Raw genomic sequence first — 22,225 nt, 5'->3', positions numbered from 1 at the left:
TACCAATTCTAGATTTGAAGCTTTCGTGACTGCAAGGAATCATTTTGTTTTTTCGGTAAAGTCACGTAGGTAAAATAATAATAAAATAATAAATGAAAATAACTCTATTAAATCACGACGTTTTGGAGGCAACACAAGTCTCCGTCTTCAGGTGGGACCGTCACTTGATATAGTAAATTTAGCTGTGACGGTCCCACCTGAAGACGAAGACTTGTGTTGCCTCCGAAACCTCGTGATTTAATTGAGTTATTTTCATTTATTATTATTTAATTTTAGTATTATTATTTTTTACCTACGTAGCTTTTACCAACTCAGGTTACTCTTGCAAACGTGAATATCCTTGTCTCTTGAGTTCTCACCTGGTTATTTTTTTATAAATATTATGCTATTTACCCAGGAAAGTCCCACCGAGCCTCAAGACTTGTTTTCAGGATGCTCCTGCCAAGTCTTTGCAGGAAGGAGGCAATTTTCTACGTGTAATCCCAATTGAGTCATTTAGAGGTAATATTTCAGCATTGGTATATTTGTGGCCAATACTGCTTACACTGTTTTGTTTTGAAACAAAGTCTACTTTAACTTATCATAACTGTACATCGGATGTGGCGGCCTATGACCGAATCGGTTTGGAATGCGCCCGATGCTGTCCGATCACTATCACCAAATAATTAATCAGATCTTGGAAGCCAAGCAGGGTTTGAGCATGGATAGGTCGTAGATGGGTACCGCCATACATTTAAGAGGTATTTTAGGTTGTGGGAGTACGTGGTGGACAGCAGAAAGCACTGCAGCAACATCAATTACACACATGTATTTTGCTAAAATAGATTTTGCAGTATATTTACATGTGCATCCCTTTTTATATTTTAATTTTACAAGGAAAGGCCCACTGAGCTATGCAGCTCTTTTTCAGAAGCGACCTGGCCACAAATGATAGCTCAACGAAGTGGCTTATTGTAAGCCTCCGTGTTAAACTGGCTTATCGTGTGAAAACGTATAGAGCAGCCAAATACTCTAAACGCATGTTCATTCTAAATGTGGAGGGAAAAACTGGAGGACTTGGAGAAAAATCCACACGACCACGGGGAGAACATGCAGATTCCAAATATACAGGTGTCAGGGTCGGGGTCGAACCAACGTCGTCCTGTATACGAGGCGAGGTAGTTAAGATCTCGCCAACCGAGGCACTTTTAAATCGACTGTGTGCGAGGGCTTCCATGTGCCGTGCTGGTCATGTTTCAAGTTTCAAGTTTCATTTATTAGGTGTAGCCCTGTGAGCCATGCGGCTCTTGAGTCGGGTGCAACCGCAACAAACTAAATATGAACACAGAACATCTTAAAGCGACGACGCGCAACAGAAACATCCTGGATAAACCAGCAAATCTTCCAGAAAAAAACACCGTATTACAACGCTGTGTGCAAAAATCCCAGTGTCATGCAAGTCAAACAATAACATCCATAGAACAATTTAGATTAAAGTTATCAGGCCAACTCCGCACTTCCGCAAGAAACATGGCTTAACCATGTTTTCGAAATCACCAAAATAAAGCTATAAAAACAATGTAACAACAGTAATCATAGGAACTGTGATTAAAATTTAACAATAAACGATATACATAACATGTACGTAACGGTGAACCTAGTGAATTGAGTCACTTGGCCATAACTGACACCAGGCTGCTCAGTGCGGGCCGGTGAGAAGCAGGGAGAAAGAGAATGGAGAAAAGTACAGATAATAGGGGTTTCCCATTTTTTCTGCCAACAAAACAGGTGTTAAGATGTTAAAACACCAAAATGAAACCTTTTACAAGGAATCATGTCTGCATTAACCACGATACTTGTGGTCAGAATGCAAACAAAAAACACTCTGATAATATATGCATTGTCCTTGAAACTGATTGGTCCACATCAGAGACAGATTTCTTTTGAGCCTCGTCTCAAACGGTGTTAGACCAGAGGACGCCAAAAGGCGTACACAGCACAAAGACAATGCACTATCAGAGTAATGAGAGCTCGGGGTGAGCATTTAGGTTTTACCCTTTTTTCTGGGAAGAAAATGGGTAAAACCTATTATCATATTTTGGTACTGGCAAAGGAGGTCCCATGATGAAAGAGAAAGTACAGTTCAACAAATATTTTGCTGTGCTGCCCTCTGCTGCTCAAACAGTAGCCCCGCAGCAGCCTATACCCCCTGTATATATAACTTATGATGCACCGCATGAAGGCAGCCCTGCTAATCAACCGTACTAAACCAACCATGCCAAGCAAGATATAAGATTCAAAAAAAATAAAAATCTTCCATACGTGATTTGCTGTATTAATTACGAGCCTAATACTCTACATGAATCGCTGACACCCCATTGCATCATTACACCTCTACTGTATAAACTAAAAGAATGACACACTTCCGCTCTTAAAATCTGCACTACTCTGAGAGAAACAGGACCAGCGGGGAGGAAAGTAAATACGTCTATAAACAACCATTAACCCAGCCAAGCCGGTTGGGGATGTAGATGGGGGTAGTTGCAACAGTTTATTGTAACGGAAGTGCCAGAATTATTAATCACGACCGTACGCTGCATTCATCGCCAAAGCATCTTCTGTGTCTGCGGAGAGGCAGGCATCAGAATGAGTTGTCATACAACCACCACCGCCATGAGCGTCACACCGTCACACAGAGATTCGCCCGCGCCCTCCTGACCGCTATCCGGCCTGCGTGCCCCACTGAGTCACGGCTGACGACGTGAAGCGGGGGCTTGGCTGGCTTCGAGCAGGCAAAAAAAAACCCTCTCTCTCACTTGGTCGCCACTTCGCATAGACACTGACCCACCGTGACCCGAGTTCACTGCCGGGGATGGAGCTGGAAATTAAATGAACCCGTTGAAAAATTGAAATGTCGTAATGCGGATATATGGAAATGAAACGGAAAGGCTGTGGCCGTTAGAAGGAACTCACGACACTTTGACATTTACAGTGCCCGATTGTAGTCACTGCTCAATATTTAACCCTTGTGGTGGCGATACTTTTTTTTGGCGAGGGCAAGGCTGTCTGCGGAGTGAGTCACGTTTGAGAGTAATCCGAATGACACACTTGGAAGACTTCTCACCGAACCGCTCACCACGCTAATCTCACCACGACATTCCACGTCGTTGATTTTTTTTCGTCGAGGAACAGAAAACTGAAGAGCGGACCCGGCCCCGAAGCCTTTTTGCAAATACTATTGAAACGCACGCAATTATTATATGGCGTTTTTAAGATCGCATTCCCCGATCGCAAAGTTCATCTCGCGACATCGAAGTACTCTTTACGTGAAAACGCCGAAGAGGAAACCGCACGTCGTTTAATCTACTCGAGCGCGGGGAGGGGGGGGAGGAAAAAAATAGAGAAACAAAGCAAGCTTAAAAAAATATACGCAATATATTTACAAAATCCCTCATGTAAAGTTACGGAACACGAGGACGTAATTTATAATTAAAGCAGTCGACAAGTATAATTACTCAACTTTGATGCTCAATTTTAACATTTTCACTAATTAGTCCCGTCAAAAATAACCGACGGAAATGTTTCACGTTAAAAGCGCAACAGACTGTGCGTTTCAAAGTAAAACAAAGAAAAATGTTAGAATTATTTTCACAGCGGAGAGATAAATAGCGGAGCCCTAAACTATAAAACAAATTCTCATTACAAGTCGGTCAGCTTGCTTTTTAAAAATAAATACCTTCAAAGAAACATTACGAAAACGTTGAGACGTATTCAACAGCGTTTATAATAATGTTATAGTGGGTACATCAAAGAGCGAATGTTTGTTTGATTTTTTTTTCATTCACAGTACAGTGAAACTCATATTAACCATGATGATGTATTGGACGATATTAGCGGATCCTGCTATGCGCATTTACCGAGGGTAAATTCCACAGTTATTATCCGTGCGGCTGGCTAATTGCGAACATTGCGGGGAATCGGCAATCGCTGTCCGGTTGACTCCTCTATTCCACAGATTAGTGCAGAACTGCTTGTTGTTGCGTAACGTTTCTTGTCCTTCCCACACCTGCCCCGCACCTCCGATGAGCACGATTGGCAACGTACGGTGCGAAATAAGTTCAAAATATACGGCACTTCCGAAGACCACTTTTTCTCTGGTCATGTCTTATGCTCAGATAAAATGTGGATGTAATTCAACGGTGGAAATTTCCCTCAATTATAATGGGTGACTTACGATAATCCACTGCTGGATTAAGACTTCCCCCCACAACCACGTCAATGATGGTGTTAGCCGTGATAGCTAATCAAATTTGAGTCGTCGGGTTCAGACCGCCCGTGCGCTGCACAAATGTGCCACTGACCGCCCCCCCCTCCTCCTTCTCCCCGCCCGTACCCCAAAGGTGCATTGACCTGGCCGTCAAATTATAAGTTCCATCTGTGCGCACATAGCAAACGGTGGTTTTGCGAGCCGATGTGCCTCTCTCGGTCTCTGGGCGCGTGTGCCATCTGCACACCGGAGCGAGAGATCGCTGCGTTGAGCCTGGAGAGGAGAGTCACGTGACCTGTGCCTCTCTTGGTCTCTGGACGCGTGTGTCGGACGCACATCGGAGCGAGACATCGCTGCTTTGAGCCTGGAGAGGAGAGTTCCGTGACCCGTAGCAGCACTGTACATTTACTCCACAGAGACCGGCAAACTCCTGCCCGCCCGCCAGCGCGCACCAGCTGTGCTGGAAGTTTTAAAGGCCAAGGGAGGAAGCCATTGCGAGTCGAACAGAGAGAGAGAGAAAATAAATCCCCCGCTAAAATAAATCCCCGGCTTGTAACGTTTTACCAAGACACGAACAATTTACTGTACGACCAGCGAACCTCCCAAAATCCGCTCGTCAGCGAGTCGAACGCTGCATTTCTTTGGCCCAGTGAGAAAAAAAATGGGAACATCTGGCCTGGCTCAGATGACGCATATGAATGGTCATATTATTTAAAGCAGCGAACATTTTCCATCCTAGAATGTTGGTAAGAGCTAAATGTTTTGAATGCTTCGCTTTCGAAGCGGCAGCTGCCTCGGGGAAAGAAAAAAAAGAGGTAAACTCGCAAAGATTTTACAGCAATGTTAACACTGTCACTGGAAATGACGGGGAATTCTTTCGCCGCGCGCGAGTATCAATCACTAAGTCACCAACGTGACTCAATGTGAACGTCAATTGACCATTTGCGTGTCCTGTATGTTCGTATGGTCGCCATGAGCAGCATCTTGAGAGGCACTCGTATTTAGGCGCTTTGAACATTTCGTGACGATATTCATGTGAGCAAATCTACGATCAAATCCCACAGAGAACACCCGATATAACTTGGATTGGCAACTACCCTTGAAACACATTCCTGCGGAGGAAGCTGGTAGGAACGTTGGGTTGCTCGGTCAATGGCCAGGGTCAACGGCGGCGTGGTGTATTCCGCAAATATGCCCGACTGTGAGGGCGGGCACAAGCCGGCGTGTAGGTTAAACGTTGAGTTTTATAAGGGCACCACGGGATGATCAGCCCCTCCCCACCCAGCCCCACCCCTCCCACCCCCCACCCAGCCCCTCTCCACCCTCCCCTCTCCACCCAGCCCCACCCCTCCCATTGCACGACGGACGGACACAATAATCCCCTGTGGACTGGTGGAACCAGGTGGTTCCTACCAGTATAATGCAGGTGAAAATAGGCTGCTGCTGAGTTAGTTGGCGGGCAGTGCAGGGGCAAGTGCAGAAAAATCCATCTGGTGCACCGTGCGCTCCCACCCATGTCTGCTCCTTGCCTTCACCAACCCGAACTGAGCAGCGTGGTGAAGTATGGCAACAATAACCCACCACGACAAGCAAGGCGTGGGAAGGCCCTCATCCAGCGGTGGATTGGCAACAGGAAGTACACGGAAATAAATTCAAGTTATTATGATAATATTTCCATCATCAACAAAGTGACAATGGAGACCTGGATTGACCTTCGAAACACACCGGCGGCTGAGCGAGCGTAGTGTTTGTCTAAATAACGGAATTATTTGTGGGTTTCTGTCCTCCGTCCACAGCTATTCCTTTTGCTAGAATAAACTGTCACCAGCTCCTGGGAGTTAAACACCGAAGCGATGAGAAACCTCACCATCTGTGCTAAGACACCAACACAGACTTTATGGCTACAGAACTCCCCTGGTAATATCCATTTCTGCACACACTTTTTATTTTCTTCATTTTGGCTCTCTGATAAAAAAAAAGAATGCACACCCAACCTCGTCCACAATCAAAATGGTCCTCAAAATGAAAAGTTTGGGCAAGACCAATTTTATTTTATGTTTTTTTAGCTTCGGGACAAATGCAGAGAACCCAGATGAACATACGAACCTCAACACAAAAAGGTGCCCAAGGTCGTTCCTGCTCAGAGGGATAGTGCTACCACTGCACGACGCTTACGTGACGTGCAGATGCTGCCAAGCATTAGACGCCATATGGCCTCCGCCATTCCTCGCTTATATAGATTAAGAATAGCCCTGAAAAGCCTCTGAACATAATAAGGGCATTTAGGGCCATGGCACCGACTGTCAATCCACGTTCTAAGATACGTTCAGAGCCACCACCCCAGCTAGTTTCTGGGCTACGCATTAAACGAACCCCGACATATGTTTCCCTACGAGCTCTGTGTCTTGTGATGATGACCGTTGCACTTAAGGAATGCATACCCTTATCCCGCGTGTTTTGTGCGTCAATGGAAATGTGCGTGTGTGAGCGGTCGTGTTGAAGTTACAGCACTGCGTTCTGAACCCGGTGACCCGAGTTCGATTCCCCACCAGGATTAACTTTGGCAAGTGATACCGGAATCGAACTCGTGACTCCCAGGGGATGAGGACAAGGAATTGCATTTATACGATGCTTAAATGGTTCAGCAACTCAAACAGGCTTTTGTCACATCTCATCCCTAGGCCGACCCAGCCCTTAATTGTGTACCTGGCAGGGTGTGTAAACATCATCACTGAGTAATACAAATGCTGAACGCACCTCCTCCCTGTGCACCGTGGTAGCCATAATAATTACTCACGAAGAGCACTTGCCACAACCGTCTTTGCGTTTGTGTGCATGGGTTTGGATTTGTGTTTCTTTTGGGCGAATCTTAACAGTGGCGGTCAATGCAAACTCCCACATTGCACATTTCTAAGGTCCTGACGACAGCGTTCGGCAAAGACGAGCGGAATAGCCGTGGGACAATTAAACATCCGTGAAACAAGCAAGGATAATTCCCCCAAAGTGCACTGGGAGTCGGCCCTTTACCTTAGAGCACACAGCCATCTGGCCTCTACTGCGCATTCAATGGCCGCCTTCCTTTTTTTGTCATTTGTGTGTTGCGAGTGGGGGACCACAGGATAAGCTGGCCGCTTCCCCGGTACACTTTCAGCGAGGCTTTCACGGCACCCTTTGATTTCATCAAAGGCTGCTCTGAACCCGCGCCGATCGGCCCCCTTTCTAAAAGCGGTTAATTCAGCGAAGCCCTACCGCAGAAATAACAGCGCCGCCCGCTCTCAGCGATTTCATAATGAAAACTCAGATGAATGCAACACAGTGTTTCGTTTACAAGGGCGTGGGTTTCTGCATTTATATCAACGTAGGTGGCCTCGTTTACCGACTCGCGATGCATATATAATTTTAATTGGGTAAAAAGGTTATTGGTGCTAACCAATTTAGGGGATGTGTCATTTTTCGTAGAAATGGCATTTCTCCCACCAATCCCTCGCTTGCAATCGCTCTTGATGCTGGGAATGAGCAGAAAGTGAATGCACAGCAGCGGAACATCGAGAGTAGGAATGACATCAAAATCTCCTCGGAACGAGCAGAGGGCGGCGAGGGTGACGATAATATGGAATGCCATCTTTCGTCTTGCACAAGTGAAAAACTATAATGGGAACCCTTTGTGAGACCCATCGCACTGCTCTATTTCACTCGATAACCAGTTTGGCATGTAAACACTTCCTGGTATCTCGGTTTGAAAAACCAACTAAGTTTATTGACAAGGTATAAAGATTCACACCCACCTCCCCAATGACGATTCGACGACTTGTTACAATGTTTCAATTTTATTTCATATTCGCTTCATTACTAATGTAGTTCCTTCCTCATAGGTGTGGATGTTCTTTGGTTTCCTCCCACAAGGAAATATAGTGGGCTCTGTGGCTGGAGGGGTCACGCGAACTCATATAACATAATTTTCCTTTGCATGCAATTAGATGCATGTATAGGGAGTAAAAAATGTACATTTGTTGTTGAATCGATGCATTGTTGGTCTGTGACATGGCCCGATGGTAGCATATTCACCGCTTGCTGCAGAAGTTCGCTGTTTGAATCCAGTGGCCACCTTGGTTAATGCTGCCGGTGTAACACTTCCCGCAGTGTGCTTGACAGCGCGCATTGAAGATCCCCTGACATTCCCAAGAGTAGGCCACATTTGAAAATTACCAGCACATTACTCAATTGGAACTAGACATAGCAGACTCATGCCCCAGATCACTCATTCAAAAGGGATATGCTTGGTCTCTTAATTCTTCCCCTGGTTAAACAAAATGAACTTGAAATTTGAACAGTTACTTATTGCTGCACGAGTCGAGAAGCCTTACACACACTCCCACCATCTGCTGATGAAACTCAAAACATTGAAACTATCTTCTTGGTTCTTTCGGTAAAGTCACGTAGAAGGGAAGTAATAAAATAATAAAACATAACGCAAGCAGCCGTCCTCACCTGAGGACGGCTGCTTGCGTTGTGGCTGAAACGTCGTGAGAATTATTTTATTATGTTTTATTTTTATTATTTTATTATTTCCCTTCTACGTGACTTTACCGAAAGAACCAAGAAGATGAATCCCTGCAGTCACAAAAGCTTTAAATCGAAACATTGAAACTAGTCACAGGATTTGCCTGCTTCATACAAATTCTCCTGGAAAACAATTCGTCCAGAATGCCCTTTGGGTACATGAACGTAAACGCTATGTATTGCTATTTCTTGCGAAGGAAACGCAGTTTGGAAATTTATTTAAACATTTAATTATCAGGAGGCTACAAGGTGATCGGCAGATGGTAGTGTAGAAATGTAATCTTGAAATTCATCTGTAGAAAGCTTTGAGTTACTTTCTCATATGTGTGGGTTTTCTCTGGGTACTCCAGTTTATTTCTGCATCCAAACACGCATGATCAGAAATGGACAAACATCCCAATGTAGCAAGACCCTCCTGAAAAAAAATATCTGCAGACGAGATAATGCTTCCCTGGATTAAATAGTGGTCATTATTATTACTGCGAGTACATATTGTTTGAAAATAACATCTGAGCTGTTAAATGTGACTCGGTGAGGTATTCCTGGTTAAAACATTTCAATGCAAGAATCTTCTAAAAAAAAAGAGTCTTGAGAGAGAGTAAGTGAGGGCTTTCATGGATAGACACATTTATTAGCAGGTCTCAATGCTAGGGAGGAGATGTTGCACTTAGCCATGATTCTCGCAGAAAATAGCTTTTCCGATGGGATATGTTCCTCTAAGTTTGGGTAATCGGACGGATGCTATTGATCCAACTAATGCAAGCTGATTGATATATCCATGCGTTTTCCTGTTTACCCTCTGCCTAAATCGCGCGTGACATCAATACTCGTTAAGACAATCAAGTTCTGATGGTGAGACCACCCCCTCTGTAAATAATTCAGGACACTGCGTTTCTTTTTAAGGGCTGGTTAACTGTCACGTCAACATTTCAATGGCACCGCTAACGTGGACGCACTGTTGGGCCCAATTTTTTTTTTGCGCAAGAAAATCTCTTCATGTTTATAATGCCAATTATTTCTCAGGAAGCCGGAGTAACCAGAGACGATGCACCGCGCGTATGAACGAGGGGGTGACATTTGACACGACCATCTCCTGGCCACTTCACAGCCCCCATCCATGCCTATAGCACCTGGCAAGACCTGGTGGTCACTCATCCAATTATTAACCAGGCTCACCCCAGCTTGCGTTTCCAAAATCCAAAGAGATCAGGCGCATTCAGAGAAATTTGCTCATAGGTTACCCTAAACGCAATGCAATTGACCTACTGATAGACAATAAATGGAATCGCCGCAAATTTGTACATGCTCAACAATTGCTTACTAAATGTACATGCCCTGTATTCCCTACTTGTTCTATACAACATTGTCCTGTACTTGCAAAAGTGGCATTAGTAAGAGAAAACCACCGACATCAATATAAAGCATTCCTAAGTCTGTGTGAATGACATTAAACGAAAACAAAGACAGCGATCGATCTGCTGCCAGCACAAAATGAAAAAACACCTTCACAATCAGATCAGTTAATAGTCAAAACAGAACGAACACACAAGCGGCGAGTGTATTGCAGGACCCCCCCTCCACCCGAGCCTGCTCGTAGGCATTTATAAAGTGCCAACCACCTACTCCGTCCGGTTTCTCTTCACATTTCACATCTTAATGTCGCAGCCACAACCACGCCTTGCACCGTACTCCCCCACGATGACACGTGCTCAAGTAAACAAACGCATTAACCCCATGCACAGTTTACACGTGGGCACGCACGTACACGTTCACGTGAGGAGTAAAAACAATAAACACACAAACTAAGATATAGGTTTGCCCCCTGTGAAACTGCTGATGCAGCGACAACAGCGAGAACTGTACACCGCTTGGTATGGTCGGATAGCAACAGCAGTTGAACACCGCGACTAATGCCAGTACGAGGAACAGATTACTATCTGTTCCCTAGCATTCTTGGCGAGATGGAGATCAAGATTCTTAGAGGCATGCCGGTTTAACGAAGCAGCATTAGTACCCAGGTGTGCAACGTCAATTAGATAATATTATGCTGCTACCCGTGACAATTTTTTTTTATAAAGAGTGTGTGTACTATTCACAGCCTAATCGACCGGAATGTGTCCGATATTGTCAGATTCCAGAAGCCAAGCATGATTAAGGCAGGATAGAAGTTATATCGGCACCCACCATGCTTAACAGGTGTTTTAGACTGCAGGGCTACATTTTGGGCAGCACAGAAAAAAAATCAGTGTTGTACTCTACTCCTATGCACCCGTGTAGAAGTGATAAAATCATCAATTCCCCACCCGCGGGGGCTGCGCTTTTAAAGTATTTATGCAAACGCTGTGCAAATCGTATATATACACGGATAAATTTTGTCCGATCATTGCAATGGATAATTGACAGACGAATCGATTATTTTGATAGTCTGTAGCCGCAGCTCTTCATTCGAGGGTGGAACTTCGCAATATGGCAGGGCAAGCAGTAACCAAATTTACCGCAAATGCAGCCACGACGCAAAACAAGACCGGTGCGTGAGGCCATGTGCCACAGTGTTGATTGCCCGGCGTGAAAAAAAGGCTGCGCCGTGAATTTTTACCGACGAGTCAATAATAACATGTTTTCTAAAAGAAAGAAAGAGAAATGCGCCATGTCCATCAGGTTTCTTCAGCACCGGGCTGTTGAGGTTCGTACGCGGGGACTTGCTTCAGAGGACTGTGTTGTGTAGCCAACAAAGAGTAAACTGTGTGCGGGGTAAAAAGAAACTACAGTACTCCCCCACCCCTCAGCTGCCGACACGATGAATAAACCACTGAAAATGACTAGGGCGGCCAAAAAAATAATTGCCGCTCGTACAATTTTTGCTGACTAAGGTTCTGTGTTGTAGGGAAAGTCAATATGGTGCCAACCGAAATGTGGATTTCGTTATACATTTCCATCAACGGTTGCGAAAACCTCTACAGAAAACACGAACCAAAGCTTCGCATATAACAACAAAAATTGATAAACTCGTTTTTTGTAAGTTACTGACTGGGCATAAGTTATTTTATTTGTGAAAGATTCGTTTTTACAATGAAAAACAGAAGCCATTCAAATAAATAACTGTGCATGTCCATTCGGTTGAATGGGCATGGACTTATCAGCAAATTGTGCAAGAGGAAAATTAGTTTGAATACTTGTGTTTCTTATATGGTGTTCACACACCGCTTGCGAAACATCAAAGTAGAAACATGTTTTCATTTTGTGAGTGCTGGGCTTCCCGTACTCGCTGCTGTTTCACAGTTGCACAGAAACATTTTATGAACATTATTCCCTTCTCAATAGCAGTAGGTGGTGGTGCTAATAATGATGAGTAAGACTCATCTTTGCTGGCAGTCTTCAGTAAAAATATAACCTCCACTCATCACAATTCAGGGTCACGATATGACAAAATAACATTTTCTTTGTTAAACACTTTAGTGAATGTAGCTGACACTTGTGGCTGGAGGAGTCAAGTGAAACCATTACATACAAAATATGTGCTCTGGTTTCCTCCCAAATGTAAACACTCAATAATTGTCCGACAACACCTTAATATGGGGAAGAGCTTGTAAAGTTTTGGCGACTGGTCTGAAACCAACTTGCTACACTTTCCAACGAAACAACACAGCTCAACTGGGTGGTAATAATTTTACTGACCCTAAAAGGATGATGGGCCGAGTTGACCCAGGCTAGAATTTAAACTCGCCATGTCACAACTGAGAGCCCATACTGCGTTCCTTTTGAGCTGGACACTGCAACTGCAACCACAAATGCCAAACAGGAAGCATGGGTGGTATGCAACACGTAAAAAAAATTTATAACGATTTTCTGAGGCTCCGCTGTTCCACACAGCATATCAACACCGCACGGAGCTCACAAAGCTGCACAGTACAAAACTACACACCACGAATGACCTCCTTCACAATCCACCGCTCAAAAAAAGGAGAGGGCTCCCAAAGATCTACAATTCCAAGTTCATTTTACAAACGTGGCTTGGTGGCGTTTTATTAGCGAGTTCAAAGCGCTGCGTCAAACAAAGGCTGCATTTGCAGTTTCCCCCAACCCAGCAGGGCATGGCGATGGTGTCTCGTCTGCGGTCTGCTGACCACCTATGGCTGGCGAGATGATTTCAGGTGGCGTCCACTGGCAACCAGCAGTGCCCGCTGGCTGCTACTGTGAGCGAGCAATTTAAAAGGCTGCATTTATCTTCCATAAAATGGCAGCCTACGTGACCACATCATCCGGAATGCTTCCGAGATCTTGTCAGATCCTGTCGGATCTCGGAAGCTATATAGGAGTGAAGTTGGATGAAGTGCTCAAGACAGGTGCGCAGCAGAGGGCAGTACTGGAAAATCCTTTGCTGCACTGAACTTCTGTGCTCCAACGTCAAGTAGTATTCCTTCCTCCACAACCCCCCCCCCCACACGGAGCAGTATCGAGAAATATTGCCAAATTACCACCATCACCCAACGTGACATGGGCAGGCCCTCATTCAGCAGTAGAATTACAAAAGAGGGATGTAAATGTACACATACGGTCCATTTTCTTCGTGGCCATTAGGTTAATGTTTCCATGCAGGAGCAAAAGTAAGCTGTCAGTTGAATATGTATCATTGGCTGAGCAAAAACAACTCCAAACCAACCGTAAACAGGAAGGTTTTTTAAAAGTTTAAATGTCAAACACATCTGACTCTAATGTAAATGTACCCTGTGTACTTCTCTATCATTGTATTCACTACACCAACAGGTCTTCACACGGGAGTTAAAAATGTACAAAGTTTAATCCAACAAACATTGGATAATGTATGATCTTGCAGAAGAGGCTTGTGTGTCTTTAACTGTTTCACTCCAATCATAGTGAGAAATTAAAATTTTTGTAACTTATAAAAATATTGTATTAAAATAGAAAAATATTGCAAGCAGAGATTTTTACGTTATTTCACCAAGGTGATAATGATGTCCTTTAACCAGGAAAGCCTCACTCGGTATCAAAACATTTTATCGGGAAGTTTGTGCAATTCTATTTATGAGAATCTGGAACAAAACAACCCCATGCTGTTAAGAGGGAACGATACTCAAAGCATCGAAAAGACAGACCCAATCCACAGATGTATCCAATCAACTAAAGCAATCGTGGACTAAATCCATTGGTGTACTGTCATCTCCTGGCCAACTTCCAGCCCCACCTCTATATTACCTGGTATGCAAAGGTGGTCACTAATCCAAGCACTCACCAGCCACAGCCCTATTTAGATTCCGAGATCTTTTTTAGCTGGAAGCATATTATATTTTTTGCGACATAGAATTGTAGTGTATTACTTACTGTTAGTAGCTCAGCTTATTGGAGAGTATATTTAGTATACTGATGATACTATGTAGTTTATACGTTTTTTACGTGGTTGTTTAGTTACTATTAACATTCCTTCCCTTTATTAATGCTACCCCTCCCTTTGATGCTGCTAATCCTGCATAATGCACGGGCATAATATGACTTTGAAAACCCCCCGTCCACCTCCTACGCATTTCACAAGTAGTACTAATCCCATATCTGCATTTCCCATAAATATGCTAAATTCCTCTTGATATGCAAATTATTTTGTCAAGGCGCTCTTCCCCTTCCAACCCAGCTTAAATATACGCTCCAAGCGTGGTGGTGTTTCATTCAGACGCTGTCTCCCCGACAGACCTGGTCTTCACCTGAGGACGGCTGCTTGCGTTGTGGCCGAAACGTCGTGAGAATTATTTTATTATGTTTTATTTTTATTATTTTATTACTTCCCTTCTACGTGACTTTACCGAAAGAACCAAGAAGATGAATTCCGAGATCTGATAAGATTGGGCATATTCAGGGCGATTTGGTCCGAGGTAAAGTTTCAAGACGTTTACCTTCAACAAGCAGGTTAGGTGAAGAACACCCTATTGGCCCATTGCTCTATCAGTACAAACTTAAAAAATGTGGTAAAATACCAAAATGACCCATGCCTTTACAATATTGCAGGACTGCCCCGTCTTGATATAAAAGAGGAAATATAGGCAAGTCCAGGCAAGCGCGAATGAACCACGGTGACAGTGGACCATTAAAATGAATGTACACTGTGTATTTGCCCAAAGGGTTTTGTGCCCTTAAATTCTGAAAGGCCAAAGATAGAGTTTTTGCTGATGTTCAGTGTGGCCCAGGGCACGCTCAGCAAGTTTGGTCCCAATGCGAATGAAGATATCAGTCGGGATCCAAAATTTCAGAGACGTGGGCACTCAATTTCACAGATGTCTGGCTCTACGTGCACCTCCTACACCAAGTGCAGCCTGCATAATGGAAACGTTAAAAAAAACCTCAGTGTTAAAATTGGTTTTCAATAATGTGGATTTGTTTGATGCTTTCAAGCAAATGGGTTAAGAGGGCCTCTGGCACATGGCTTTTATTTCATTTAACGGCATTAGTCTTGAAGGCCGAAATGCAAGGGGACACTCAAACCACATTACAGCCTCTCCTTTTGAAGGCCTCACATCTATACGGAGCGTATGACGACGCGACTACAACGATAAATAAAGGAGTGAATGTGTAAGTACACTGATTAGTTCAAGATAAGTCGTTTTGTCATGCAGGCCGACTTGTTTTTCGATCCCGTGCTAAAGCAGAAAAACGGAGCACCATTGGAGAAAAATAAATGCACTGTGGATGTTATTGCCAGGACAGTGTACGTATCTTGTTGCGCCGACTACAATTGCGTGTAATCCCGTGCTTCTGTGCACAATCACTGTGGATAAACTCGTGACCAAAAAAAACACAATTTCACAAAAATGAACACAACCATCAGTTATAAATTTCCAGAAAAAAAAAAACATTTTAGCGGCTGCTCGTTAAAAGACACGGCTCTTACAGCAAAGGCTGTGCCTTTTTTTAGAGCATATCCATATTTTACATCTGAAAGCTCTCCACTTTAGCAAAATTAAGCCGAGGGAAAAGGATGGTAGGGAGCAGGTTTGATTCCCCCGCCCCAGAAACTCAATGCCATTATCAGGATTATGGGTCATGATTTGCTTCAAGAATTGATCATGTTGTCAAATTCTAATCATCTCGTATGTATTGTTCAGATTTGTTCTGCTTTGTTTATACAATTTGTTCAATTCTTAATGCAACATATAACATTAGCAAAATGTTTCCATAGGACTTGAATACATCATTCCAGATTCCCACATGCATGATTGAATCCACGTATAGTGAGTGTAATAACTGTTATTGTTTGGTGAATCAACATATCTTCAGATTATTTATGTAAGCGATCAGATGGGAACCCATTGAGTCTAAACGTCTCTATTTCAAGGGAGACCTGGTTCCCAAAACCATACCTTGTTATAACACTTAATATCCGTTTCATAATACCTAGTTAATGGCTTGACCGAAAGACCCAAATAATATGAATTCCTGCAGTCACGAAAGCTTTAATTCAATAATAAGTTAGTATAAAAATCTGCAGTTAGAAATATCTAGTCAGTTAATAGATGTCTGCAAATTTTAGTAAAACATTTTTTTTAAATGAACCGATGCTGATCTCATTGTATACAGTATACATTTGTGGAAGTTAGCTTGAATTACTGTGAGGACACTTTCACATGTGCTTTAAACACACAAGAAAGAACGTATGTACGTACGTATGCTTCGCTGTGCTTATGTGACCTCATAAACAATATTTTTTTTGTTTACAACGAAGCGCTGAAAATGGATCAGCAGTCATATGCCTGGCGCTAAACAGTGCCGCGCTGTTTGTCGTTAAATAATACAATATGTCTGGCAGTGTGGCAGGGCCACGCCACTAATTTCAGCACCGCCCCGACGAAAGTGCATCCTTAGCGAACCGCTGGAGAAAATGTCCTGTTATTTATTTTAGCTACTGCAACCCCAGATTAATTCCACGATGCTGCAGATGCCATTTTAATACAAAAGTACTGCTTTGTTCCAGTAAATTATTCATTGCCATCTTTTAATTGGCCGTGACTCCAGAACACAATGGTCTACTTTTGACGAAGATCCCGTGGCATATTATAAACGTCGGGGACCAGCAAGCTGCTGCAATGGACATCTTAACGTCTCTGCGAAGGACAGCACACCCTTTGATACCGCCGCCTGCCAACACATTACCGGACAAAGCCGCATTTGAGACAGATTCGGTCTAATTTAGCAGCGAATATAGAGACCTTTCTAAATGACATACGAATTATCAAAATTAAGCATCGATATGAAATACAAAAAATAAACATGTTGATTGAGGTTGTTGCAAAATGTAATATATTATGGAAAATTGCATTCTACAAGTCCTAAAAGGTCCCGAAGCAGGTCAGGCAATTATACAAGGTCATCCTAACATGCCTGTTCTTTTTACTATTTATGTTATGTAAAACAGCTGGTGGTTAATTGTTGCAGCAATTAATTTTGCATTGTGCATTAACGCATGCAACAGAACTGACTTGGTAAGCACAAAAAAATATTTTTCAAGGAATGGATTTCATTCAGCATCATATTAAGAATAACCTATTAGAGCATAAATATTGCAAACGCAAAGTGAATAAAAATAAATTCCACCCATGGATTTTCAACTGGAGCAGTCTGTCGAAATTATTTTGTACTTGGAATGACAAAAAAATCGTTAAGATTTTTAAGGTATCAAGTTGAATTGTGAGGGTTGCCCTTAGATTAATGGATTAAAGATTAGGTGGATTGATAGAGACTCAAAGATGATGGGTCGCTTTTTTATCAAAAGCTGAGCAATTGTGATAGTTGTATAGTTGTAGGCACAAAATCCTGACGCAGAAAGGAAATTATATCACTGACAAGTTTCCACGATATTCTTATTCCACGTGGAATAACACTGGCAATAACACACTGCAGAAAAACCCCCCATAAATGCTGACCGGCATAATATTGAGTGACATTATTCAATGAAATGCGCAATTCACTGTTGAAAAAAACCATTGGAAGCAGAGCAAGAAAGCTTGAAACAAACTATAGCGGTTGGAGGCGAAGCTTGGAATTTAACGGCAAAAGGCAGCAGCTACGGGCAGACGGTAACCGCTAAGTATGTGGGGCGTATTTAGCCTAAATATGTGCAAAATCCAGCAAGTACACATGCAGAGCCCGAGGCATCACTGGGCCCATCCCTCAGCGGTGACAGCAGCCCGTTTTCAGCCAAAACCGCACGCACACCACTGAAACAGCAGCCATCGTGCAACATGTAAACATCATTGCCCGTGCATTCTACACAGGCCATAAGACATTTACTTTGGCCATATTTTTCATCTGGAATGTGCCCGATTTTGTCAGATCTCAGGAGTTAAGCACATCTGAGCCTGGATCTTTCTTGGATGAGAGACAAACTATGCACGACAGGTCTTATAGGCTATAAACTCCATGACTGCAGAGTGGACAGCCGAGGGCAATGCAGCAAAATCCATTATTGTAATGTACTCCTATGCTGCCACGTCTATGATCCTTACCTGAGCCAACCTACACAATCCGGCATATAGATAAACAGTCTCTATGACCCACATTAGATGGGAAGGCCCTCATCCAGTAGTGGCCTAAACCACCGAGATGTACAGTCAATTACCTTTGACCGTAAATTCTCCGATGCGTTTTCGAATTGTTACCGCATGATGTCCCATGTTTTAATCCACGTGTTGAAAGCTTCTTCCTGAAATGTATACAGCACAACTACCAAAACCTACACAATAGCTTTAGCTTTGGTCCTACATTATTTATGAAACAGTTATTGAACTAACTTGTAATAATAATAATAAAGGTTACGTGTTCAGGGTACCGGTATTGTGTTTAATAGTTACTGTTTACAGGTTATCAGTTTGTGGGTTTTATCACTGAATGTGATAGGCATGAACACTGCTTTGTACCTGTCATTAATTAAGGTGGGTAAATAGTGGTCAGTGCTTTAGGTTTATGTTTGACATACAATGTTTGTGCCGTCGCTTAGCAGTTGGTCACAAATATGGGATAGTGTCCGGGATGACAGTTCAGTGCTTTTGGTCAAAAGTCCCATGATTTTTCTTACAATTTTGAGAGCTGACAAGTTTGACAGCTGCTGATGTGCTGCTGATATGTTGCCAATATGTCTCTGTGCATCAATACTTACTTTAGAAGGTGGTTCAGCATTCTACTAAAAGGGGCAGGCCTAGACTGCGGGTACCACAAAGGTACACCGATAATTAATCACGGCCAATTAGACCATACATCTTGCAGTCTGATGGCAAATTAGCATCTCATTAATCTAACGAGGAAGCTGGCCAAACCAGCGGCTTAAATTATTACTGCTACCTACTCAAGAAGTTGCCCTGTGGCAGACAACTGATGTAAATTAAATCAACAAATAACGCTCAAGATGATTACATGTATAAAAATGTTACATTATGATTGTCAGTTCTGCAATATAATCCCTCAACACAATCGTATTTATTTTCACGTGGACTTTGGGCAACGTTGTTGGTCTGTGCTGTATTTATAGCTTGCAAATGTTGCATTTCTCCCTTGCTTAAGGAAATTGCACACTCAGAGGGCATTCGTGTAGTTGTAAGGTATATAGAATGATCCATTATCTCATATTTTATTTACAACCATGTGAGAACCCCATTGAGAATTAGCCTTTTTTTTCAAGGGAGGCCTGGCTTAAACAAGTATATATACATCAGCAGTAGCAGTCATAACCAATCCACTGCTTGATGAACGGCTCCCCCAAGCCGTTTCCATCTCACACCTCGCACCTACACACCAGCCGATTTCATGAAATCGACGGACGTCCTCTTGTCTGTATTCCATTCCCTGGCTGCCACTCTGTCATTATTCTCGACCATCGGGCATCATTCTTTTTTAGAAACAAGTTCTGACCAAGCTCACTCTTGTAAGCAAGTTGATTTCTGCCATTAACCTGTTTCTCTGATACCACAGTCCTCTCTCTGTGTGTCTCACAATGTAATTCCAAGCGTTATAAATCATCTCCTTGCTTGGAACGACAGCATTACAAGGTCGACATTCCGAAAATTGGCACGTTCTAAACTCTAGAGAGTGCGTTAAACTCTCGTTCATCTCGCTAAGTTGTCCTCTGGTAGGTTTAAAACAGATTATAATAAATGATGCCGTTAGTCGTGGTAAAACATGACATATATGATCGGTAATGCATTCACAATCGGATACAAATTGATTTACCCAAAAAGAAAAACATACAAAGTTCAAAACTAAGCCAAAGAAAAACACCATAGCTATGTTTCTCTACTCATACTCAACATTCGTAATGTATGACACATTATTGAAGATTTGTATAATGAAGGCTAAGGCTAAATCAGGAATATTGTTCATGACAGAGGAACTTTGTTGACTTGGCATCACGCAGCGCCGCAATGAAAAGCACGGCTAGAAAAGACATCGCAATGTTGGCAAACACCGACGACTTCAAGTGACAACAACTTAAGCTGCTGCTGCTGCTGCTACAATAAAAGGTGACGATACAGAAGATGATGAAGACGACAGGGGGGGGGGAGGGGGGGGTCACGGTCTCCTTCTCTCACCGCGAACTCCTCTGCAAAGCCGTCCTCCCCGTACGCGTCCACGTCTCGCAGCGAGGCCACCCGGGCCACCAACTTCCTCAGGATGTCCACAAGCTCCATGGCCACAAAGTGCCCCTTTGCTCCTCACGAACCCTTCGAAAGCTCCACCACCACCACCAAGGCAACCACCGTTCACGATTCCGTCTCTGTTCACTCTTCCTATCGTCCTCTTCGTTCTCTCCTCTCACCTTTTGCTATAACCCACCACCCGCCCCCCAATTGCTTTGGCTCGTCACAGTAATTGCAGCACCTCCTGAAGACGACTTCCCCCGCTTCGTTCTCTTCCTTCTCCACCACCGGCGTCACCACCGCCTCGTCTCTTGAGCCCGGCCCGGCACGGCCCGGCCGCCTACCCCGTCGCCGTCGGGGGAGGCGAACCTCCTTCGCGATTGTCCTGCCCGAAGCCCTCGGGTGCTGCTCAGCTGCTACGCATGGCTTGTTGGTGGTGGTGTGGGGTGGTGTTGGTGGTGTGGGGTGGTGTTGGTGTGGTGGTGGTGTTGGTGGTGGGGGTTGTGGTGGTGTTGGGTGTGGTGGTGGAGGGTGGTGTTGGTGGTGTGGGGTGGTGGGGGTGTTGGTGTTGGTTGTGGTGGTGGTGGAGGGTGGTTTTGGTGGTGGGGTGTTGGTGGTGGTGGCTCCTCGCCGCCCTTCCCAGTCCCGGAGCGCCCGGACCCTGGGGCTTCTTCTAAGGGGAGCGGCCGGCCATGGGTGTCCGGGTGGTGGTGATGACGGGGGGGGGGGCGACACGAAGCGAGAGGCGGCCGAGATTGAAGTGGGGGGGGGGCCGGGACACGCACGGGGCAGGTCCGAAGGGGGCGGGGCTGGAGCCCGCAGCGGGGGGGGGGGAGGCTCCTCCCCCTCTTCCTCCTCCCCCGCCGCGACGCAACCCAATTGGTCATTGCAGCGCCACGTGACCGCGTCTCCCCATCCGCATTGACGCGGGGGGTGAGGGGCGGTGGTGGGGGGGGGATCCCCGCCATGTTGAGTAGGGAGACTGCGCGGCGTTTGCCATTAAAACGGCCACAGGAGGGCGGGCGATAACATCACGCCAAGCGGGCCCTCCACTACCCCCCCACACTCCTCCCCGAAGCAACGACGACAATTTGACGCTTTGCAGGCGGTCAAGCCAAGACGCAAAACTGCGTCCGGGACCAGTAGCGGATTGCGGCTTTCGCTTAAGCCCTTAGCAACATGGCGGCGCGAATTATAAGGACCGCCCTCATTGGCGGAGAGGCCCAGTCACGTGGTTTACCGGATGTCACGTGGCGTAAGAGAGCTGCAGTGACCGGAAACCGCGTTCACGCGCCGTCTTGTTCGGCCACTCACCGCTACCCATGTCCTTCTTACCAAACCAAACACACAAAACACAAAAGTGTTGTTTATTAGATTGGGTCGTCGTAGTTGAAATGTTTTGGGTTACTTCATGGGGGGAGGTCGAATTGTGTCGCTTATCGAGATATTGAAGGTTGTGGGGTGGGGGGGCACGCCTTACACTGCGGCCATGTTACCACAGGGCTTGGCTTGCGTGATGGGCCATGCAATAAACCAACAACGTGGGACCATTTCAAAATCTAATTCTTATATCCAGGAGAAATCCCGGCCTGGCCATGGCCAGCGGTTGGCAACATGCGGCTGAGTCTCTTTAAAGGAGTGCCCATATTAAAATACCCATTGTCTTCGTTTTCACATGCGTTGCGGCTCTTTAAATATTGAGTTGGGTTTTTTTGTTTGCGGAATTCGAACAACATGGATCTTGTTATTTAGGTTGCCGATCTCTAGGCCATACAACCCACAGAGTTGA

General features: G+C 44.5%; 1 protein-coding gene across 3 annotated transcripts in view; it reads right to left on the bottom strand.

Annotated features, from left to right (window-relative positions):
* PTPN12 (protein tyrosine phosphatase non-receptor type 12) overlaps positions 1-21,192 on the bottom strand; it is a 68,025-nt gene extending 46,833 nt beyond the window's left edge. For all 3 annotated transcript variants that reach the window (XM_078598812.1, XM_078598814.1, XM_078598813.1), the window contains exon 1: positions 20,389-21,192. In XM_078598812.1, the coding sequence (XP_078454938.1) occupies positions 20,389-20,487 (99 nt within the window). In that variant the 5' untranslated portion in view covers positions 20,488-21,192. The remainder of the gene's footprint in view (positions 1-20,388) is intronic.
* Positions 21,193-22,225: the final 1,033 nt, after the last annotated feature.

The sequence above is a fragment of the Lampetra planeri genome, chromosome 11 (assembly GCF_965212315.1).
Source record: "Lampetra planeri chromosome 11, kcLamPlan1.2.h2, whole genome shotgun sequence".
NCBI classification, from domain to species: Eukaryota; Metazoa; Chordata; class Hyperoartia; order Petromyzontiformes; family Petromyzontidae; genus Lampetra; species Lampetra planeri.
The sequence above is the reverse complement of the archived record's forward strand: the minus strand, read 5'-3'. Positions and strand labels throughout refer to the sequence as shown.